This window comes from Protopterus annectens, chromosome 10.part0, assembly GCF_019279795.1.
Source record: "Protopterus annectens isolate FY-2018-M chromosome 10.part0, PAN1.0, whole genome shotgun sequence".
NCBI lineage: Eukaryota > Metazoa > Chordata > Ceratodontiformes > Protopteridae > Protopterus > Protopterus annectens.
The window spans coordinates 1,651,711,690-1,651,733,166 of NC_056744.1; the positions used below are offsets into that span (position 1 = coordinate 1,651,711,690).

Sequence of the window (21,477 nt, forward strand, 5' to 3'; positions counted from 1 at the left end):
GCTGGCTGAGGACTTTTCCTAATTTCTACATTCTGATCAGAGAAGCCATCATTGTCTGATACCAGGCCTTGTAAGATAAAGAAAGAAAACATCAACAGAGAGACGTACTGACTCTGCTGATTCTGCAGTGGATGGAGTGGATATGAAGTACAGATTTAGATATCCTCCCCATTACCATACAACATTATGAGAACGCCATGTTCTTCGACTCTCCACCACTTGACCTGTCATTAGGGAATACTTTTCTTTTTCTCATGAGAACATTTCCAGTGACAAGTCAGTAAGACATCTGCTCCATAGAAAACAGACTCCCTAATAATAAGGACAGTAGATTACATGATAGGCGTAGAAAGAAAGTATACATCTCTGCAAATCTGAATTTTAGGGTCCTCAGTTGCCAGATCCACATTCTCAAATTCCAAGAGTATGTCATCAGGCAACTGTCAGAAAGTTGCAGGTTAGTAGAGGATGAGAACGGAAGGGATGCCTTGGTCCATCTAGTGTAGACTGTCCTTCAGTTAGGAAAACATGCTATTAAATGTGAGCAAGACAATATGGGTGCATCATCTAGACTTGTTATGGAGTAATTCCTTACACTTCATTTCTTGCTGAGGTATTAATCTTTGTCCAAAAGTGTCAAAGTACAGGTACTTGGAGCTGCTGTGGATAGAGAACTTCTATTTAGACCCTAGAATTATACTGTGTTAAAAAAAGTAGAAGACTAATGGAAGACCACGATATCTATTAAGTACACATTCTAGCCTCCCCTAAGTATGCCAGCAATTCCCTTTGTAAGCAAGACCATTTTTATTGTCAGCAAAGCCGTGAAAATTAGTGTAAAGGTCAGAAGGCCATTCAGTATGGAAAGGTGCAAAAAGAAGCCATATGCAGTCAGAGCTTGTAAGCTTCTTCAGACCCTAGTGAGCAATTGTGACTACCACAGACCTCTCCTTCATTGAAATTCCACCCTAAACCTTTCCCCTGCATACCACTCCTTTCTGCACCCTTGCTCCATAATAGGAGATAAACTGGCATGTTCCCTCAAACAGTGACAATTAATTTCAGACAGATGAGTACTAAAAACTACTTCTGGGTACTAAAAACAAATGTTTTCTTAAGCTGAAAAAAATTAAATTCCCATGGTACCACATTATCAGGAGCATTTCATAATATCCATCCTAGAAGAGATGTCATTTCAGGCCACAACAGCAAGTGATCCATTAGGACAGGAGGTGAAAGGTCTGTATTCCTTGCTCTCCTAGTTTTTAGAAAAGACGGTCACTGGAGACCAGTTCTGAACTTTTCTGAACCAGTTAAAAAATTACCAAAGTTCAAAAGGTTGATAGACCAGCTACTGCTATCCATGCTAAGGTACCAGGGATTTTTGTTTACTCTAGCTCTAGAAGATGCCTACCTCCATATTCATATCTGCAAAGGTCATGGACAACTTTTATGTTTTTTGGCAGGGAGACCACATTCCCAGTTTACTTTCCTGCCCTTGATTTAGCTATTGCACCAAGAGCATTCATGAGATGCTTGATCCCCATAATAGCACACTACAGATACAAAGATATCCAAATTTATCCTTACTTTGATGACTGCCTACTCCAAGCACAGTCCATGAGAAGATGACAAGACCTTGGGTTACACGTTGTAGTGTCTGCACATTCTTCACACAAAGCCTCCAGAGCACCAGCCACATTGTTGTCTTTTAGGGGGATCTCTCAGACCAAGAATTATGCAAGGACTTCTTATAAATTTAAAAAGTACAAACTTTTACATTTCTCTTGAAAAGCATCACCATAAAGCCCAATGGTCTGGCAGTCATATCGTCTGTGTGTTGGGTCACACAACCTCAGCCATTATCATGGTACCCCTTTCCATGTTCTTTGAGGGAATCATAGTCATAGCTGAGAAATCAATGAGAAAGTGGCAAACAGCTACAGTTATCCCACTCCACAAGGGGGGATCCACCTTGGAACCCGGGAACTACCATCCCATCAGTCTGACGAGCCTGGTTTGTAAGGGCATGGAACGCATTATCATGGAACTTATAAACAAAGACATTGGCAACGTTCAGACACTAGACCCCACCCAGTTTGGGTTTGTGAAGGGCTGAGCTTGTCTCCTGAACCTGATTGACTTCTTCGAATCAGTCTCCAGAGCTGTGGTTGATGGTAAGGCAGTCCAAACAGCCTATCTGGACCTCACCAAGGCCTTCAACACCATCCCCTACTCTGGAATCATAGATAAACTTACTAAGCTGGGCATAAATCCCTACATCACTCGATGGGTTGCCAACTGGCTTAGTGACAGAACCCACATTGTAAAAGTAGCCAACTCCAAATCCAGCTCCAGACAAGTGACAAGTGGAGTAACTCAGCGTTCATTCAGTCCTGGGACCGCTCTTGTTTGGCATCTACTTCTCTGAAGTACAGGCCAAAACTAAGAGACTCTGGCTAACAAAGTTCGCAGATGTCTGCAAACTGGGAGCCATTATTGAATCCCCAAATGATGTGGATATTCTACAAAAGGGCCTTACAGAAACAGATGCTTGGTGCCAGAGCCATGGGCTCAAGCTTAATGCCAAGAAATGTATAGTTATCTTCTTTGGGAAAAACCATGTACCCATGAATTACCACATAGGTGGCAGTACACTAAACACTGAAAGTGTGATGAGAGACTTAAGGACACAGGTGGACAGTGGTCTCACCTTCAATAACCACATCACCACAACAGTCAGGAAATCCTTCTGTGTGGCACACCTCATCCCTAAGGGCTTTTTATCCAGAAAAAAGGAAGTCATTGTCCAACTGTACTCATCCCTCATTAGACCCATTATAGAGTACAATGCCTCGTTTGGTATGTACCTCACAAGACATCTGCAACAGCTGGAAAGGCTGCAGAAATGTTGTTGTATCTTTCGGCTTTTCCCGGTTAGGGGTTGCCACAGCGGAACTCTGGTCTGCTAATGATTGGCAGCAGATTTTTACGTACCGAGTTGCCAGCCCTGATGTACAACCTTCAACGAAGGTATGCCCATTCATGCATGTCTCCACACAGAAGACGCTTTAGCTGAGAATCGAACTGGACAACGTCTTACTGTGAGGCGACAACGCTACCGCAGCACCACCACACCTCACTAAAAGAATCACAGGCCTAAAACAGATGCCCTATGCTGACCGTCTAAAAAAAACTCCAGTTATACTCTGTGGCATATTGTCTACTCAGAGGTGATCTCTGCTTAACATACAAGGCCATGTCAAACCCTGAGATGTTGGACATGCTCCACTTAAAGAAATCCCAATCCCTCAGAACCACACACTTCAGGGATCTAAACCTTGTCATCACAATGAACAAAACATACTGGAGGGATAGGTTCCTGACTCAGAGACTCCCCATAGTCTGGAATAGACTGCCCATACATGTCAAGCAGAGTGCCTCCTTGGCCCTCGTCTAAAGGAACCTTGATGATTGGATGGGAGATATGAAATTCACCCCGGGGATCACATCAGTCACCCTGCTAGACAGGGGTCCAGGGAAGTAAATTGTCAAAGGAAAAAACGTCAAAGACCAATACACGTAAGGTTCAGATAAGGCACATTTAATAACTTGCTGCAAGGAGACAAAAACATGCAAATACAGGATTTTGCCTAACTACTAACAGGAAGTATGCTATTCTTATACTGTTCTACAAGACATTGCCGTCTATGGTTGACGTAATCAAATACAACTTTCAGTATTCTTCTACAGCAAATGGTACTCAGATTTTCTGCTGACATGACTGGATTTATGAAAAACTTTTGAGAAAAACAACCTGGCCTTGGTGGGCTCTAGCCTGTTACAAGCTTCTATTGTGTAGTTCTAATGCATGTGTTACATTTCAAGGTACTTTTCTAGCTTAGGCACAAGCAAATGCTGATTGCAGTTCATATTTTCAAGCAGTCTTTGTTCTGATTATCTATAGCTTCTGCAGCTGTGTATTTTCTCACAGCACAAGCAGAACTCATTGTCTAAGTCTCATAACATTAATACAAGTGACACATCTATTCATTATTTTCCTAACACAAGCAGAAATTATCTGCTTCCCTGGAAATTTCCAAAGCATAAGCAAAGATTATAGCTGCGCATATTTCATGACAATACAAGGTTAGAAAGCTTCTGCAATTTGTACAGATTTTATGCAGTGTGAAATAGAATAAATGTGTTAACCCTTTTCAAGCCTTAAATGCACTAAGCATATTACTAATACATACACTAATACATTTTTTTCTGACATAAATATTGTGGGAAGAAATATCCAGGGAATTGTTATGGCTAGTCTTGTATAGGCCCTAGGGCCGATAGCCTAGTACCAACCTATGAACCTATAAGAAAAGCAAAACCAGCCCTTGAAAACCCCACTACCTGCTTTACCCTACATCAGGAATAGTTGCTAAAATAGATTGTGCAAACCAAGATCAATGAGGATGTCACCTTCAGGCAGATCAACACAAATCAGACTCACCACAGATGTTTTAGTTGAGGCCTCTGGGAGACCAGGCCCAATCTAAGGCCTGGGGTGGCCATATCCAGAGGCTGAGTACAGGGGAGGTGGAGAGCAGAAGAGAGCAAACTCCACATACATTTGAAAGAAACATTTGCATTTCAATATACACTTCAGGCATTCAGTATAATTTGGAGATAAGAAACTGTGAAGGTTTTTTTCCAGACAACAGCACCATCATGTGGGGTATTGACAACATGGGGGTACAGGCTGTTTTCAGCTAGACAGACTGGCAGAACAGACTTGGGAAGTGGCTCTTAAATTCAGTCTGCTGACAGCTATCTACATACTTGTGCAGGACTTCATCAGACCCACACAAATGGATGCATCTCAAAAAGGTCCTGTCAGTGTAGAACAGATACAGTGCACCAGACAAAGAACTCTGCTTCTCTGAGTAAAATTCATTTGGACTAATTTTGTTCTGTCTCACAGAAGGCAATGGATGAATTTTCTCTGAATCGAATAGGCTTATGTCTGTATGCTTTCCCTTGCTTTTCAGAGTAATCCAGAAAATAAAGTAGGAGAGGCCATAAATAACAGTTATTGGTAATCCGCGGTAGTACAGCAGTAGCGTTGTTACTTCACAGCAAGAGGTTCTCCTGTTCGATTCTCAGCTGGAGTGCCTTCTGTGTGGAGTCTGCATGTCCTCTCCGCAGTCCAGTGACCTCCAAAAGACATACGTAAATGGGCATGCCTTCGCTGAAGGTTGGGCGTCGAGCTGGCAACTTGGCACCATAAAAAGCAACTGCCAATCATTAGTGGACCGGAGTTCCACTGTGGCGACCACTAACCAGGAAAAGCTGAAAAGACAAACATTATTATTATTATGCCTTGTGGCCAATCATCTTTAGTTCTCCCACCTGATGCAGTTTGCCAGGGAAAGGCCTATCCTGCTATCTCTGCAATTTGATCCTTTGGTGCTTGGTGAAGGATTCCTCATACATCCCAACCTATCCACCTTGAAACTAGAAGCTTTGAGGATACAATTCTTGCTTTTGGGCACCTATATTCTAGAGGCATGCTTAACATTACTGGGATGGTAGCAGACTAACTACTAGAAAATCATACCTAACCAAGTAGAAAAGGTTTCCTTTGGTTTTAATGCAGTGGCATGCATCCTAATGAGAGGATGTGCCAGCAGTCATACAATAACTCTTAGAGCTCTTCTTTACTGGAATTGTATATTCCTCCATTAAATTACATCTATCAGCCATCTCATCCTTTTTACCTTTAAAGCCCACTTGGCATGCAGACCAACTGGAGTCCTACTTCTTAGGCCACTCTGGAAGGGCCTGGCTGCAACATGAGGCCTGAAGTTTATGCTGGAAAATCTAATCTTATCTTTCTCTGAATTCATGGTTTTGACATATCTGAAATTCCTTTCATGTTTTACTAGCTACAGATTCCTCAGGTAGAAAGGTGTCAGAATTGTAAAATCCTCATCCATGAAGAGCCTTTCCTTATCTTCCAATAGGGCAGGATCACCTTCAGCAATACCTTTCTATGCCTGAAGTAATTACTGATGTAGGACTTAATTAAGCTATTCAGTAACAAGTGTTTTTCCCTCTCTGAGAATAAATGATACAACACGTTGCATTCACTGGCAACTGAGATTCTGTTGGGACAGAATAAAAGACATCAAGAAACCTGAACAACAATGTAAAGTCTTTACTGAAAAGAAAAATAAAAGGCTGCCTGTAGCCAAACAGGCCATTTTATGACATGTTACCAAAATGTATTTACTTCTGCCATAAACTCCATGGAAAAGTCCTGCAAGACAAAGTCGAGTTTCATTCTGCCAGGGCCACAGATGCCACCATGCAGCTTATGCAATACACATGGGTTGAGTATGACATAATGGTTAAGGTCTTCACCTGACAGACTCAAGATATATGGTTTGATTCTGACCTTGGGTTATTGACTAGGCTTAAAATGGTCCTTCTAGGCCTGGTATTCACCTATGATCCATGGTCTTCCTAAAAGGAGTTAGTGCACAGGATATTCTAGAAAAAGCTACTTGTGCCTGTGTCCGCACTTTTGTCTAACATTACTGACTGAACCTGATCTCAAGGGCTATGACAGAGTTCACATCAGCCATTCCAAATGCGTGCTGCCCTTTTGCTCAGTGAGCCCTATAACTACCCAGCTGCAAGAACAGACAGGCCTGCAGTCATCCTTGATGTAATAAGCACACAATGAACATAGTACAGTCATATGGCCAAGTTAACATAATTGTACATGTTTGAATGTGGTCACTGCTGCGGGTAAGTTTCCCACCCACCATTTATACTGAGATTGAAAACTCACAGGCCACCATTGGGTAAAAACCCATGCCTCCTCACTTTTTTTACATATAGTTAGTCCTATTTCTACTTGCACCTCATTTTGCTTATATACTATAGGAAGGAAAAGGTTTCCTTTAGGTAGTCCTAGCAGACAGAGATTTGAGTTTCAGGTTTCATATCATTCAGAAAAATGCATGCACGTGTAAAGCCTGCTATCCTACCAACTTAGAATTCTAACTTCATAAGAGCAATATTTAACTTTTGTCCCTATTTTTGGGTCTTTGCCCCCATTATTTTTGTTTTTTTTCCAGATTTCTTGCACCAAGAAGCTAAGAGATATGCTGCAGTTTGAGTCTAAACCTAATATATGTGGTGTGCTTGAGCATAACTACTGTTATTTGTATGGTTCCCTGTAATTCTGGCTACTTTGATGTTGCACATATGCTTGTCATAGTGTTATATAATTACTTCTGAAAGCCAGTGAGTGTGTTTGCCCTTTATGATTTTGAAGGGTACTTGTATAGACTCTCGTGTACATAAAACGTCTTCTTCCTTCCTTCCCTACTTTCCCTTAATGTTTCATCCCCTCCTTCTTTCTCACCTAAATCCAAAACAATTACTAAGTACTTAGGGTGTGTATAAGTAAGACAAGAATACAGATCAAACATTTAAATTACTCTACTATGTATTTGCACTGTACTCTGTCAGCTGCTGAATCCATGCATGTTTTTACTATTCTGTTTATATACTTCTTTATTGTATATACTAATGTATTATCTTTGTATATTCAACATATCTGTATTATTGGAGCTTTTCTCCATGGACTTCCACTGAAAATAAGTAATTTTAGCCCAAACAGACTTACAATGTTTGAAAGCAATTATTTAGTTTTATGTGGGAATAATCTTGTTGGGTGCTCTCAATCTAATGTTTGCTGGGGCTCCCAAATTGCTTACACTGTCCCTGTGTTTACTGGATCAGTAGTATTTGTATTAACAATGCTGGCTGCTGGGGAGATGAAGCTAATGGTGGGTATAATAACGATGAATGGAATTAAGAAAAAAGCATAGGATAGAGCCACAGACATGGAAATAAGTTAGTATACTTGCATTCATCCATTTGGATTTTCTTAAAGTGTGTCTATATGATTAATTTCTATATGAATATTTGCTAGGAATGTGTAGACCGGTATACCACAATTAAACAGACACACATTATGGAATAATACTAAGCAAGTTGTGAGTGTGTTACCACTTTAAATGGAGGCGGTGACTTTCCCAAACATTCTACTTCCTGTTCTCTGAAAATGAAACTAAAAAAAAAAAAATACAATAATAATGTTCACTGTTAGTTGGCAGCATGTGGGGTAGGAGCTGTACATGGTAATATATTTGTTCAGTGATTCTAGATTGTCGACACCTGGTTTGTTGGCCCTTTGTTAGCAGAATTTGATACAAAAACACAAAACCTTCCAGTCTAGCTTCTTGACAGGAACTTCCTAACAAGAGTTACATGTGGAATCAACTAAAGCCTTTCTATCTATACTGTAGATATATGCTTCTGTGAATCTTTTACTGATTGAAGTGATTCAAAGATTAAAAAAACTGAAGCTAGAGAATATATACCAGGAAACACACTGCGGGGAGAAAGCAGAAATACTAAAACTGCGTGCTACAAGTATGGGAACAAAGCAGTGCTGTGGTGAACACAGACGGAGACTGGAGTTGTTCTGTCAGGAGGATGAGACCTTTATCTGTACAATGTGTGTTCCCAGACATTCCAGGCACAGTTTTGTGTTCCTGCATGAGGCAATCAGCGGGTACAAGGTAAGAAACACTGCCTGATAAGTAACATTAAGTAACTTATTTATGGTATGTTTTCTGAAATGTAATTCTTGGAAGTGGTTAAGACATAAACTGTTTTGTGGCTAGTGACTGTATGCCAGACATAAAAAGAAATACTAATTATACAAATCTGGGAGCACAAAGAATGTTTTTTGATGAATTGCTTCTAGATGGTGAACAAAATGTTCATGCTGTGAGAAGAGAGAAGGGGTGGGGACTGGGAGTGAAGTGAGGAGGGAGAAAATGCTATTCCCAGTAAAGAAGATTGCAGTTGTTTCACTGGTAAATTAGATAGTAGGACATTTCAGGGGCTGTGTTACTGAAAAAATAAATTCACTGGTATGTAACTATCCCAATATAACTATGATTAACAACTGAAAACAGTTAACGGACAAATCCGATGCGTTTATTCTACTGCACATTTTTTAAATTCAGGTGTAATTCATACAGGAAAAACAGGAATATTTTTACTGTATGTAATATCTAAACAGCACTATGTCCTCTGGCTGCACATACCTCTCAACTGTACAGATTTTTGCCTCATAGTTTTGGTCCGTTTTTCATAAAATTTTGGTTTCCTGACAAATTGGTGCTAAATCATTATAGATTCAAGTTACAAAATGACAGACGTTTGAGTTTCAGACTTCATATTGCCAACTGGCTCACTGACAGAACCCACACTGTAAAAGTTTCAGACTCCAAATCTGACCTCAAACCAGTGACAAGTGGAGTACCATAGGGTTCCATCCCGGGACTGCTCCTGTTTGGTATCTACTTCTCTGAAGTACAGGCTAACACAGAAGGCCTCTGGCTGGAGCATTTCTCCCCGGGCCTCCGCTTAAAACAGGATCTGTGGAACCTAGTCAGAATTTCCCGGTCAACAAATGTTAAATAAATAAAAAAAATAATGAAGTTCGCAGATGACTGCAAACTAGGAGCCATAGTCAAGTCCCCAAATGATGTGAACATCCTACAGAAGGGCCTCTGAGACAGATGCCTGGTGTCAGAGCCATGGCCTCAAGCTCAGTGCCAAAAAGTGCAGTGTCATCCCCTTTGATAAAAACTCTGTTCCCATGAACTACCACATAGGCAGCAATCTACTTAACACCGAATGCGTGATAAGAGACCTTGGGACCCAGGTGGACAGTAGTCTCTCCTTTGATAGTCACATCGCCACAGTAGTCAGGAAGTCCTTCTATGTGGCACACCTCATCATAAAAGGGTTCTCCTCCAGGAAAAAAGAGGTCATCGTTCCCCTCTACTCGACACTCATTAGACCCATTATAGAGTACAATGCCCCTTTTGGAATGTACATCACAAGACATCTGCGGCAGCTGGAAAGGCCACAGAAGTACCTCACAAAGAGGATTACTGGACTCAAACAAATGCCCTACACTGACTGTTTCAAAAAACTCCAGCTTTATTCCATAGCATATCGCCTACTCCGAGGTGATCTCTGCCTAACATATAAAGCTGTGTCAAACCCAGAGCTGTTGGACATGCTACACCTAAAGAAATCCCAATCCCTCCGAGCTACACGCTCTAGGGACCTAAACCTTGTCACCACAATAAACAGGACATGCTGGAGGGATAGATTCCTATCCCAGAGACTTCCCATACTCTGGAACAGGCTACCCATCTATGTCAAGCAAAGTTCTTCATTAGCACTCTTCAAGAAAAATCTTGATGAGTGGATGGGAAATGGGAAATACACCCTGGGGATCACTTCTGTGTCTCTGCTCGACAGTGGCACAGGAAAATAACTTTCTTGGGTGGCGTTGTTGGCTAGGCTTACGTAGGCCCTTGGGCTGAAAGCCTAGTACCTACCCATGAACCTATGAACCTATACCCTTCAGCAAATTCATGCTAATGCAAAACCTGTTCTATCAACTTTCTAAGTTTGTAGGAGGAATATTTAAAAATTGTATGAATGTTTGGTCTTTTGTCCCACTTTTTTTTATGGCTTTGTCCAGATTTCTTTTTCTAACAGGTTGAGAGGTATGGGCTGGGACATTAAGAAAAATATTACATATAAACTTTAAACGATACATTAAAAGATGCATTAAATAAATTAATCATTTAATCTTACAAGAACCATTTTTCAAACAAATTCCTCACTAAGGCCGGCTGATTCAGAAGTGTTCTGGCTTTCCTTTTTGGAACTGTAAATCTAATGCTATTATTTGACTGGGTAACCAGTGCATTAGAATAGAAAGGTGCTGTGGATATGGCCTCTTTAAACTTTAGCAAGGCAAGTTATGTGGAACTGCACATTTTAATGAATAAATTAGAATGAGTTTGGAGTTAGGGTTGCTACCTTTGTAACGGTAAAATCTCAACAACAGCCCTTCCCATTGCCCCACTTATTTGTGTAAGTGAATGTGCATTGCTTCTGTTTTAGAATGAATAGTCATGTTAGAAACAATACTGAAAAACACTTCTAAACACCTACTAGCTCACAGATATTTAACCTACACCGAAATCCCACACCCACTTTACAGAATTTTGGAAATCCCTTTTTGAACACATTCTAATTTGAAGTTGGTATATATAATTAAGGATGGACTTTTGGCATATGTGTAAATAGTTTTCACTATTTTGCTTTTATCTTTTATTAATCAGCCATGTATTCACTGGTCATACTGCTACCTGTCAAATATCATTGTTATGCTCACTGTATATGTTTTCATAAAAAAGAAATAAAAGATTTTGCACAAAAAAAAAAAAGAAACAATATTGAAAAACAGGAAATAATATAATAAATGCAAAAAGATGAGCAAATAAATAAACATTCTGCACATGGTAACGTTATTTTATGGCATTACTGTTCTGCCATTTGGTTTGTGTTGAACCTGTGGAATGGTTTCAGAAAGGGCTGCTGCCAGAAGTAAGCCTTTACATGGCTGCTACCATTGGTGGTGATCCTTTCTGATTCAGAGATAAGCCCACTGCAGTGATCCTATGCAGTCTGTAGGATCGGTGTGGGTGACTTTCTCCCTGGCTGAGCTATATGCTAATGAGGCATTCCAGGGGAGCAGCCTGTGTTGTTTAGCATGTGCTTTCCACTGGAAATGCCTCTGGTAAGGCATTTACTGAATTGCCTGGCTGTGTAAGGTAGCTCAGCTGGGTGAGTTAATTAACTTGGCCAAAACTTCATGTTCACCTATCACTGACAACTGGTGAGATCGCATTAGCGGTACGTTCTGGGAATTTTAGCAGACAGATGTGATTTGAATGTGCATGCTTTTGTGTTTGTGTATGTGTGGGAGGGAATCAGTGTCTTACCTCTAACCTCCATGTGACTAGAGCAAATCCTGCAATATGGGGGGGGGGGGGCGATAGACACTGGGTATGATCTTTAAAATTATGGGCGGCCACGGTGGTGCAGTGGTTATCTTTGCCGCCTCACAGCAAGAGGTTCTCCACTTCAATCCTCGGTTGGGGTGCCTTCTGTGCAGAGTCTGCATGTCCTCCCTGTGGTCATGTGGGTTTCCTCCGGGTGCTCCGGTTTCCTCACACATCCCAAAGACATGCTGTAGGTGGATTGGACACACTAAAATTGGCCATAGGCATGAGTGCGTGCATGTGTGTGCCTTCTGTGGAAGGTTGGGCGCTGGGCTGGCAACTCGACACCATAAAACTCCGCTGCCAATCATGAGTGGATGGTGATCCGCTGTGGTGACCCCTAATTGGGAAAAGCCGAAAGAAGAAGACTGGAAAAGTTAATAGGGCAAGAAATTTGCAGCACGAAATATATATGGACAGGGATGGGACCACAAGACACCAGGGGGAAATAGGACACTAAGTCACTTAAAACTAATCCCCTCTATATTTTTTTGTTTTGCACCCTCTACCCTTAAACACAGAAAGCAGCCCTTTAAGGCTCTGCATCAACCCTAAACACCAGGGGGGATGATATAAAGTACCCCAAGTTTAAACAAACAAAAAAATACAAAGAAGGAAAAAAGAGCTTCAAAACTGTATCTTGGGGTACAGAAAGCAGTCTTACTGTAGCAGCATTTTCTCCCATAATTACACTAGGACCAGACAGACTATATCAATATTACCCTAAGTCTTTAAAAAGTAAACATAATGGGGGAAGTTTCTAATTCCGTATGTCATATTGAAAGCAACTTCTTAACAAATCGGAGCTTTAATCCTGTGCACCAAATGAACATGTCACAAAAGCAGACCTCTTGTAACCTGATGTAGGTTTTAGCAGTAACACCTCCATGAAACTTTAATTTCAACTGGCATTATTGACTGACTGTAATGGTCCATGAGTTACTAGAGACAAGGCAGATATTATGGGCAAAATCAGGAGATTTCTGTAAAATCAGAGACAGTTGAGAGGGGGTGGGGTTGCCTACACATAGGGGCAGACGCCTATTAACAGCCCTGCTGCAAATTTCTGGACAAAGACAGGAGGAATGCTAGATGTTAACCAGGAAATTTTTTTAAATGTTATTCATAGGTTCATAGGTTCATACTAGGCTATCTGCCCTAGGGTATTTATAAGCCTAGCCAGAGTGCGTTTGGCTTTTGCCACCCATTTTAAATTAATTTTGCTATGCCCTTTTTCGAGGTTAGTATACTGTGCCTCTGTCTAACAATGACACAGAAGTGATACTCTGGGTAAACCTACAATCTCCCATCCACTCATCAAGATTCCTCTTGAAGAGAGTCAATGAGGGACTCTGCCTAACCTGGACTGGGATTTTATTCCAGAGTGAAGGGAGCCTCTGGGTTATGAATCTGTCCCTCCAGCATGTCCTATTTATTTCAGTGCTGAGGTTCAAGTCTCTCGAGCACATAGCTCGATGGGATTTGGATTTTCTGAGGTGCAGCATGTCCATTAATTCCTGGTTGGACATGGCTTTATACGTCAGGCACAGATCGCATCTGAGCAGGAGGTATGCCACTGAGTAGAGCTGGAGTTTCTTTAACCGTGCAGCATATGGCATCTGTTTGAGCCCTTTGATCCTCTTGGTGAGGTACTTTTGGGGTCTTTCCAGTTGCTGCAGGTGTCTGGTAAGGTACATCCCAAAAGGGGCATTGTACTCCATTATGGGCCTGATGAGGGATGAGTAAAGAAGCACAATGACCTCCCCTGATCTAGATGTGAATCCCTTCATGATTAGGTGGGCTATATAAAATGTTTTTCTGACCACTTTGGCCACGTGGTTGTCAAATGAGAGATTGCTATCAACTTGGGTCCCCAGGTCCCTAATTACTTCTTCTGTACTTAATGGATTACCACCTATGTGGTAATTTGTGGGCACTTTGTTTTTGTCAAAGGGGATGACTATACACTTTTTGGCATTTAGCTTGAGGCCATGGCTCTGGCACCAGTTAGTTGTCTGTTTCTATGAGGCCCTTTTGGAGGATGCTTGTGTCGGCTGGAGAGTCGATTATGGCGCCCAGTTGGTCAGCCACAGTCCTTCCATGTTGGCCTGTACCTATATATATATATATATATATATATATATATATATATATATATATATATATATATATATATATATATATATATATATTCTAATGCTATAAGTTAAATACTGCTACAGGCCTAGCATCACAATGCATTTTCTGACCAATAACAAGAATGAAATTCTAATGTCTGTCTTTGTTGACTGACTTTAATCGTCTACCAAAGAGTAATGCAGGTGTGCAAAGGTGACCTCAGGAAGGACAGAAACCTCCCGTGGAGCAGAAGGGCAGGGAAACAGTAGGAGGCTACATTAAGGAAGTTCTGTAATCTAAACTTGAGGCGAGAGGTATGGTGACGTTTCTGAATATATGCACCTATGTGACAGAGGAGGTGAGAGGGATGTCTTTGCCAATGTGCTGCACGGCTACCAGAGGTAATTAAAGCAGGAACGTGCTTATTGCCTCAAGTGGTAACACCATGCGATTCATAGACTTGTAGATTAGTCAGTAATGACAACTTTCCTCATTGTGCTAAAATGTCTCTGAAATACATTTTCCACAGCTGTGGAAACATCACTTTTTGGCTGCAGTTTTTAGCCCCTGAGGTCATTAGGATTCTTTCTGAATCCCAGGGTATTTCACTTGATAAGCATAGGAGTTTAACAAATTATAGTAAGGACGTTGAGACAAAAAGAAGAATGAATAATATTTATACTGTAGACTTGTTTCCTGCAATGTGTATTTTAGTATTTTCCTGAATGTAGTTTTTGTTCATTGCTAGACAATTATTTATACTAAAGCAATAATAATTATAATAATAATTTCATCACAGAAAACTAAGTGCTATTGGAGGAGAGGTCCTTTATTTTACTTTACATGTAAAAACTGGGACTTTGTAGGCTTTGTTTACTTATGCTGAAATGCAAAATGACAAGGATTCTTTGGTTCAGACTATTTGTCTGCTAATGATCACACTTCACACCTTTCAGAATGCCAGTTACAACAAGAAACAATATATTCTAAAGCACAGTTGAACTGAAAATAGGAAATTCAGACTATTTGTCTGCTAATGATCACACTTCACACCTTTCAGAATGCCAGTTACAACAAGAAACAATATATTCTAAAGCACAGTTGAACTGAAAATAGGAAATTCAAAGTGAGCTAGTAAACACTCTGGGGAAAATATACTGCAGAAATGCATTGGTTCCCAGAACAACTAAAAATATCTGACAACCAATCCCCAAAACCTGATTTCCTGATCGACAAGTAAACTTCCTAACAGGTGGCAAAAGTACTTGGCGTGAGTGCCCGGATGACACTGTGGGCAAACGCTGACTGGCCATGTGTGCACAGAGGGCAATAGTAAATGAGGACTACTCTGAGGAAATAGATTGTGGCAGGTTTGGCACTGTATTGTTCAGTACTGTGGGTGGCCATTTGTTAGTGCCATTATAAAAGACATTATAGAAATACTGAAGGAAAATTTGCATTTTTCTAATGATCTAAAATGATATAAATATACCGCCAAACAAGAATATTCTGAGGAGATGATAAAATACTTGCCAGAATAAAATGGATTTTACTAAAAAAATGACAGTTTAATTCAGTGTACGGCACACAAAATAATGCATCTGGAAAGGAAGAACTGAAAATGTGTGCCCAGCTGGAAGGAAATAAAACCAGTAACATTAGCAGATGAGGAAAGGGATCTCTCGGTAATTATCTCAGATTACCTAAAGAAATAGCTGGTGAAATACTGGATTTGTAAGGAAAGATATCACAAAAAAAAAAAAGTGATTACCAAGGCCACTGAAAAAACTGCAACTATAACTTTTCACAATTCGGGCTGTTTGCATCATGTTCTTGATGCACAAAATGATTTATAACTAGACCCTAAATCACTGTACATCAGAGAAGAAGATATTTTCTTGTGACGTCATTAGAATGCAAAACATTTGACAAAACCAGTGAAGAAAACAGAGTTCACCTGCTGCTGGAACATTCTTCTCAGCCCCTTGTAAAACCTCATACCATCTCAATATCATGGAATTGTGTGCTGTGTTTGGAGGTACAGCACAATGAATTCTAACACAACTGAGTTTATCCCAGAATGCACCCCTGTATTACTAATGGTCATCTTTCTGCTGTGATGCTTGCAGGACGAGTTGTAAGTCTGTAGAGATGCTGAAGTCCATGATATTTGTAGTGTTAAGGCAGTTGTTAGACTTTTGTTGATGTTTAAGGAGTTGTTTCAGAATGTTTAGTCCCAGTGATGTTATGTGATACACTAGTAAGTAAGCAATAATATGTAATAATGAGTGCATCATACAGATATTACTGCATACTCAGGGGCTTTGTGCCACAGGAACCTGAAGTGTGGGCAACGTACAGTTATTGGGTATGTGTAAGTACCTATGCCCTGCATACTCGGTCTTAGTGTGGCATGAGCCTGAAGTGTGAGCACCGTGCAGTCCATGGGTATGTAGCAGTATCTGTGCCCTGTTCACTTAGGTTCTGTGCAGCATGACCTGAAGTGTGATGACAGTGCAGTCCATGGGTATGTAACAGTCTCTGCACCCTACACACACACACACACACACACACACACACACACACTTATCTTATTATTCTTATAACATGAGAATCTGTATTTTTGTTTATTTTCAAGATTAAATTGAGAAAGTATAATTTATTCACTTTGTTATTCTTTGGTTTGGTACAAGATATTCCCTTCACCAAAAGTTAGCTGTGCTTTTGAGGCATATGTCTCTTAACAAAGGTTAGCCCTACATTGAGGCATGTCTGTCTCTTATCAAATGTTAGCTATGCTTTTGAGTCATGTGTCTGTATCAAATGTTAGCCATGCTTTTGAGACATGTCTTGCCACCAATGGTTAGCCATGCTTTTGTGGCTTGCCTTGCCATCAACATTTAGTAGGGCTTTTGTGGCTTGCCTTGCCATCAATGGTTAGCCATGCTTTTGTGGCTTGCTTTGCCATTGACTCTTATCCTTGCTTTTGTGGCTCATGTCACCACCAGCGGTTAGCCTTGCTTTTGTGGCTCGTGTCACCACCAGCGGTTAGCTTTGCTTTTGTGGCTCGTGTCACCACCAGCGGTTAGCCTTGCTTTTGTGGCTCATGTCACCACCAGTGGTAGCCTTGCTTTTGTGGCTCATGTCACCACCAGTGGTTAGCCTTGCTTTTGTGGCTCATGTCACCACCGATGGTTAGCCTCGCTTTTCTGGGTCGTGTCACCATCGATGGTTAGCCTCGCTTTTCTGGCTCATGTCACCACCGGTTACACGCTCTTTTGAGGCATGTTTGGATTTTAATTATGACTGCTGCTCCATTCATTATGTTATGTTTTCATAAATAATTACATAGTCTAATCCCTCTGCATTAGTATATGAGAGATTGCTGATGTTAATGCGCCTGCGTAAGTTAGTTATAATCACTTTTTCTCAAAGCTATTAAATGCACTCACTTCATAACGCAGCCTAACAAACCATGACACTGTCACTGCACCAATCCATAAAAAGTGATTTTGGATTGATATGTGGAGATTTCACAGCAGCTGTGTGAAATACCTTGACGGAATATTGCAAAGACAGTACAACTGTTCATAAGAAGGGGCTCCATAGATGACATGTTGAAATTGTTTAGCCTGTCTGTTACAGATTGATAAAGCTCTAACTGTGACTCATGTAACCCCAGGATTGATTATAGGATCATAGGAAGTTACTGGCTAATGGCCCTAGGGCCCTTACAAGCCTAGCCAAGTTCTACCCTTATTTCCATGATCAGCACCTATTTGCCTCTGTCCAAGTGGGACACAGGTGGAACCCCCGGGGTGAATTTATGGTTGCCCATCCAGTCGTCCAGGTTGTCTTTGAAGAGGGCCAATGAGGTGTTCTGTTTGACATGAAGTGCGAGTCTGTTCCAAAGGTTTGGTAACCTCTGGGAGAAAAATCTGTCCCTCCAGCAGGTTTGATTAATGCCACATACCAGGTTAAGGTCTTTAGAGTGAGTAACCTGTGTAACATTTGACTTTGGGAGATGCAGTATTTCCAATAAAGCAGGGTCAAAGATTGCCTTGCATGCAAGGCAGAGATCGCCTCTGAGTGGTCTGTATGAAACAGAGTAAAGTGACAGTGATTTCAGATGATCCACATAGGACAGATGCTGAAGACCTTGAATCTTCATTGTGAGGAACCTTTGTGGTCTCACCAGTTGCTGCAGGTAGTTGGAGAGGTACATACCAAAAGGGGTGTTTTACTCAATTATTGGCCTGATGAGGGAAGAGTGCAGGGAGGTTATAACTTCTTTTTTTTTCTGGAGGCAGTACCCTTGCTTATGAGATGAACAATATAGAATGCCCTTCTTGCCACTGTGGAGACATGGTAGTCAAAGGTAAGGTTGCTGTCAACCTGTGTGCCCAGGTATTTCACCTGAGTGCGTACTTAAGGTGTTGCTGTTGATGTGGTAGTTAGCAGGAACGTTGCCCTTACCGAAAGGGATGATAACACATTTTTTTGTATCTAGTTTAAGGCCATGACTTTGGCACCAATCATTTGTTTGTGTAAGACCCTCTTGTAGCATGTTGACATCATTTGGAGATTCTGTGACCGCTCCTAATTTGCAGTTATCAGCAGACTTTGTCAGCCACAGACCTTTAGTTTTTGCTTGTACTTCAGAGAAATAGATTCCAAACAGCAGAGGTTCAAAGACTGATCCCCCTGTGGAACACCACTGGTTACAGGTCTGCTGTTGGAGGCAGACTCTCCTAATTTGACTCCATGGGTTCTAGCAGTGAGCCAGTTAGCAACCCATCTATTGCTATAAGGATTGATACCTAGCTAGGTGAGTTTGTCAATGATGCCTGAGAGGGGGATAGTGTCAAATGCCTTGGCTAAGTCTAGGTAGGCTGTATGCACAGATTTCCCCTTTTCCAGGGCCTTGGTGACTGTCTGAAAGAGGTCCACCGGGTTTAACAGGCATGATCTCCCTTTGGCAAATCCACACTGAGTAGGGTCAAGTGTTTGGAGACTACCTATATCTTTGTTGATAAGGTCCATGATGATTCGCTCCATGGCCTTGCAGATAAGGCTAGTCAGGCTAATAGGTCTGTAGTTCCTGGGGTCAGTAAAAGCACCACCTTTGTGCAAGGGAATAATGGTGGCCATTTTCCATTCAGCTGGGATGAAGCCAGTGCTTAAACTGTCATTGAAAAGAGTACTCAATGGCATTGCTATTTCTTGTTGGAGCCCATGTAGGACACAGCCTGGGATGTTATCAGGTTCCATAGGTGTTGTGTTTTTGGCCTTAGAGAGGGCGTTTATGACTTGTTCTTTAGAGATACAAGGTAAGGGACAGGTGTTAGAGATGTCATGAGGTATGTGTGGCGGGGACAGGAGAGTGAGGTTTTCACAGAACTTGTAGGCCAACAGGTTAGTTATGTCCACAGGCTCGGTATATGTGGTATCATTAACTACCGGTTTGACACAAATCTGGGCCTTTCCTTTTAGGTTACAGATGTAACTAAAGAACTCCTTATGGTTGTCTTTAGTTAATGAAGCTAATTTGTATTCATAATTTGCTTTGGAGAATTTCACAAGAAGTCTTATTTGCTTGTTTAAGCTGAGGAGGGAGTGTTTCCAGTTTAGGGCTCGCTCCCTCTTACACTTGGATAGCAATTTCTTTCGGTTATTGTAAAGCCTGTTAATAGCAGTTGTCCACCAGGCAGGTTTGCTCTTCCTTGAGGAGATTCTTTTGGTCTTATCAGATGCAGCCAAGTCACTGCAGGTATACATGTGTTTGTATATAGCATTGGTGTAGAACTCTGCATAGTTGCCACTTCCATCTGAGGGAAGAGGTGCAGTGAACCTATTTATACAATCCCATAAGAGGTTGTAATATACTTTGGAGACGTTTTTTAGATTAGTTGATATGGGGAGGTTAGATGTGATAGTTACTTCAAATGAGACTGATTTATGGTCAGATCTCACCAGGGAAGACCTCACAGTGGGGGTGTTACAGTGGTCCGCATACTGGTAAATACGAGATCCAGGATTTTGGCACCTCTTGTGGGGGTGTCAACCACCTGGTCCAGGGCACTGAGGAACTATTGGGCAAGTGAGTCTGAGCACAAGTAATTTACACAGTCAATGGATGGATAGTTAAAGTCACCCAAAGTCATGGTGTTGGATGTATCTTGATAGACTCTAGTAGATCCAGATAGGCAGAGTGGGTGTCTTAATTCATGGAGAGGCTCCCATAGATGGCAAAGACTTGAAGGTGTCCTACCAACAGTTAATTGCACCTGAATTATCTCCAGGGAATTAAACTGTGTAACTGATCACCTCCAGATTAGTTAATAAGTATTGATACACCACTTCCTTTAGTTTTAACGCCTTCAGTTTGTGGTCTGAATGTGTGGAAGGAGGTGCAACCCGGTATGGCTGTGGTAATCTCCACAGCCTTCAACCAGGTCTCCATGACTGCACAAATGTCTGCATCTTCCAAGGTGAGGACTGCTTCCAGTGAGTGCAGTTTCGTGTTAAGACTCCTAGCGTTTAGCAGCATAACCTTAAAGTTGTTTTTAGATGGAATTTGTACGTCGGGGAATTTTGTCCTTGAGACACTGCCTAAAAAAGGCACTTTGGGGGTGGCAAGAGCCAGTAGCCAAAATCCCAGGGGTGACAGATGAGGACCATCTCTGGCAAAGCATCATGGTCTGTCAGTCATGTCATCCCAGCCTGACAGATACTGGATCCCCCTAGAATGACACCAGAAACTAATCCAACTATTGAAGTCAGTCATTTTCTGTTCTTATTGAGGCATCATCCTAGGTGAAGATAAAATGCTGCTTGAGGCAGGGGCACACCTGCCTGAGACAGCCCGAGACCTCAGTCATGTTTCTTCACATAGTCCAGAGAGGTACATGGACTAGGACTGAGTCATAACAGCACCTATTGTTGAGAGACTTTAGTGCACGTGTGATATGGCATATCCTGGCACCTGATAGACAGCTGACCATGACCGTCTCCTTATCCAGCCTGCTGAGAAGGACATCTGTATTAATAATCTGGGTGCCACTGGAGCCCACTGGAGACAGTAGCAGTGAGTGGCCAGTATCGTCTCACCCATCCTTTGAGGAGGGAAGCAGCCTGACACAGCAGCTGTGACACCTGGCACTTGTCACATAAACTGCACCTGGTGCATGTTGTCCGGCTGCATTCACAGAACTGCAAAACGGCACTTGTGCTGCTGCCAGCATGTGTGGAAGTGTCATGCATTGTGTGTTTGGAGGTTCTGTCCTTTCTATGCCAACATGTGTGGAAGCATCATGCATTGTGTGTTTGGAGGTTCTGT

General features: G+C 41.5%; 1 protein-coding gene across 1 annotated transcript in view; it reads left to right on the plus strand.

Moving 5' to 3' along the window:
- Positions 1-8,162: 8,162 nt before the first annotated feature.
- The window catches only part of LOC122813859 (zinc finger protein 480-like), a 114,862-nt gene continuing 101,547 nt past the window's right edge, over positions 8,163-21,477 (plus strand). Inside the window, exon 1 of the mRNA XM_044086398.1 lies at positions 8,163-8,657. Coding sequence (XP_043942333.1) covers positions 8,511-8,657 — 147 coding nt within the window. The 5' untranslated portion in view covers positions 8,163-8,510. The remainder of the gene's footprint in view (positions 8,658-21,477) is intronic.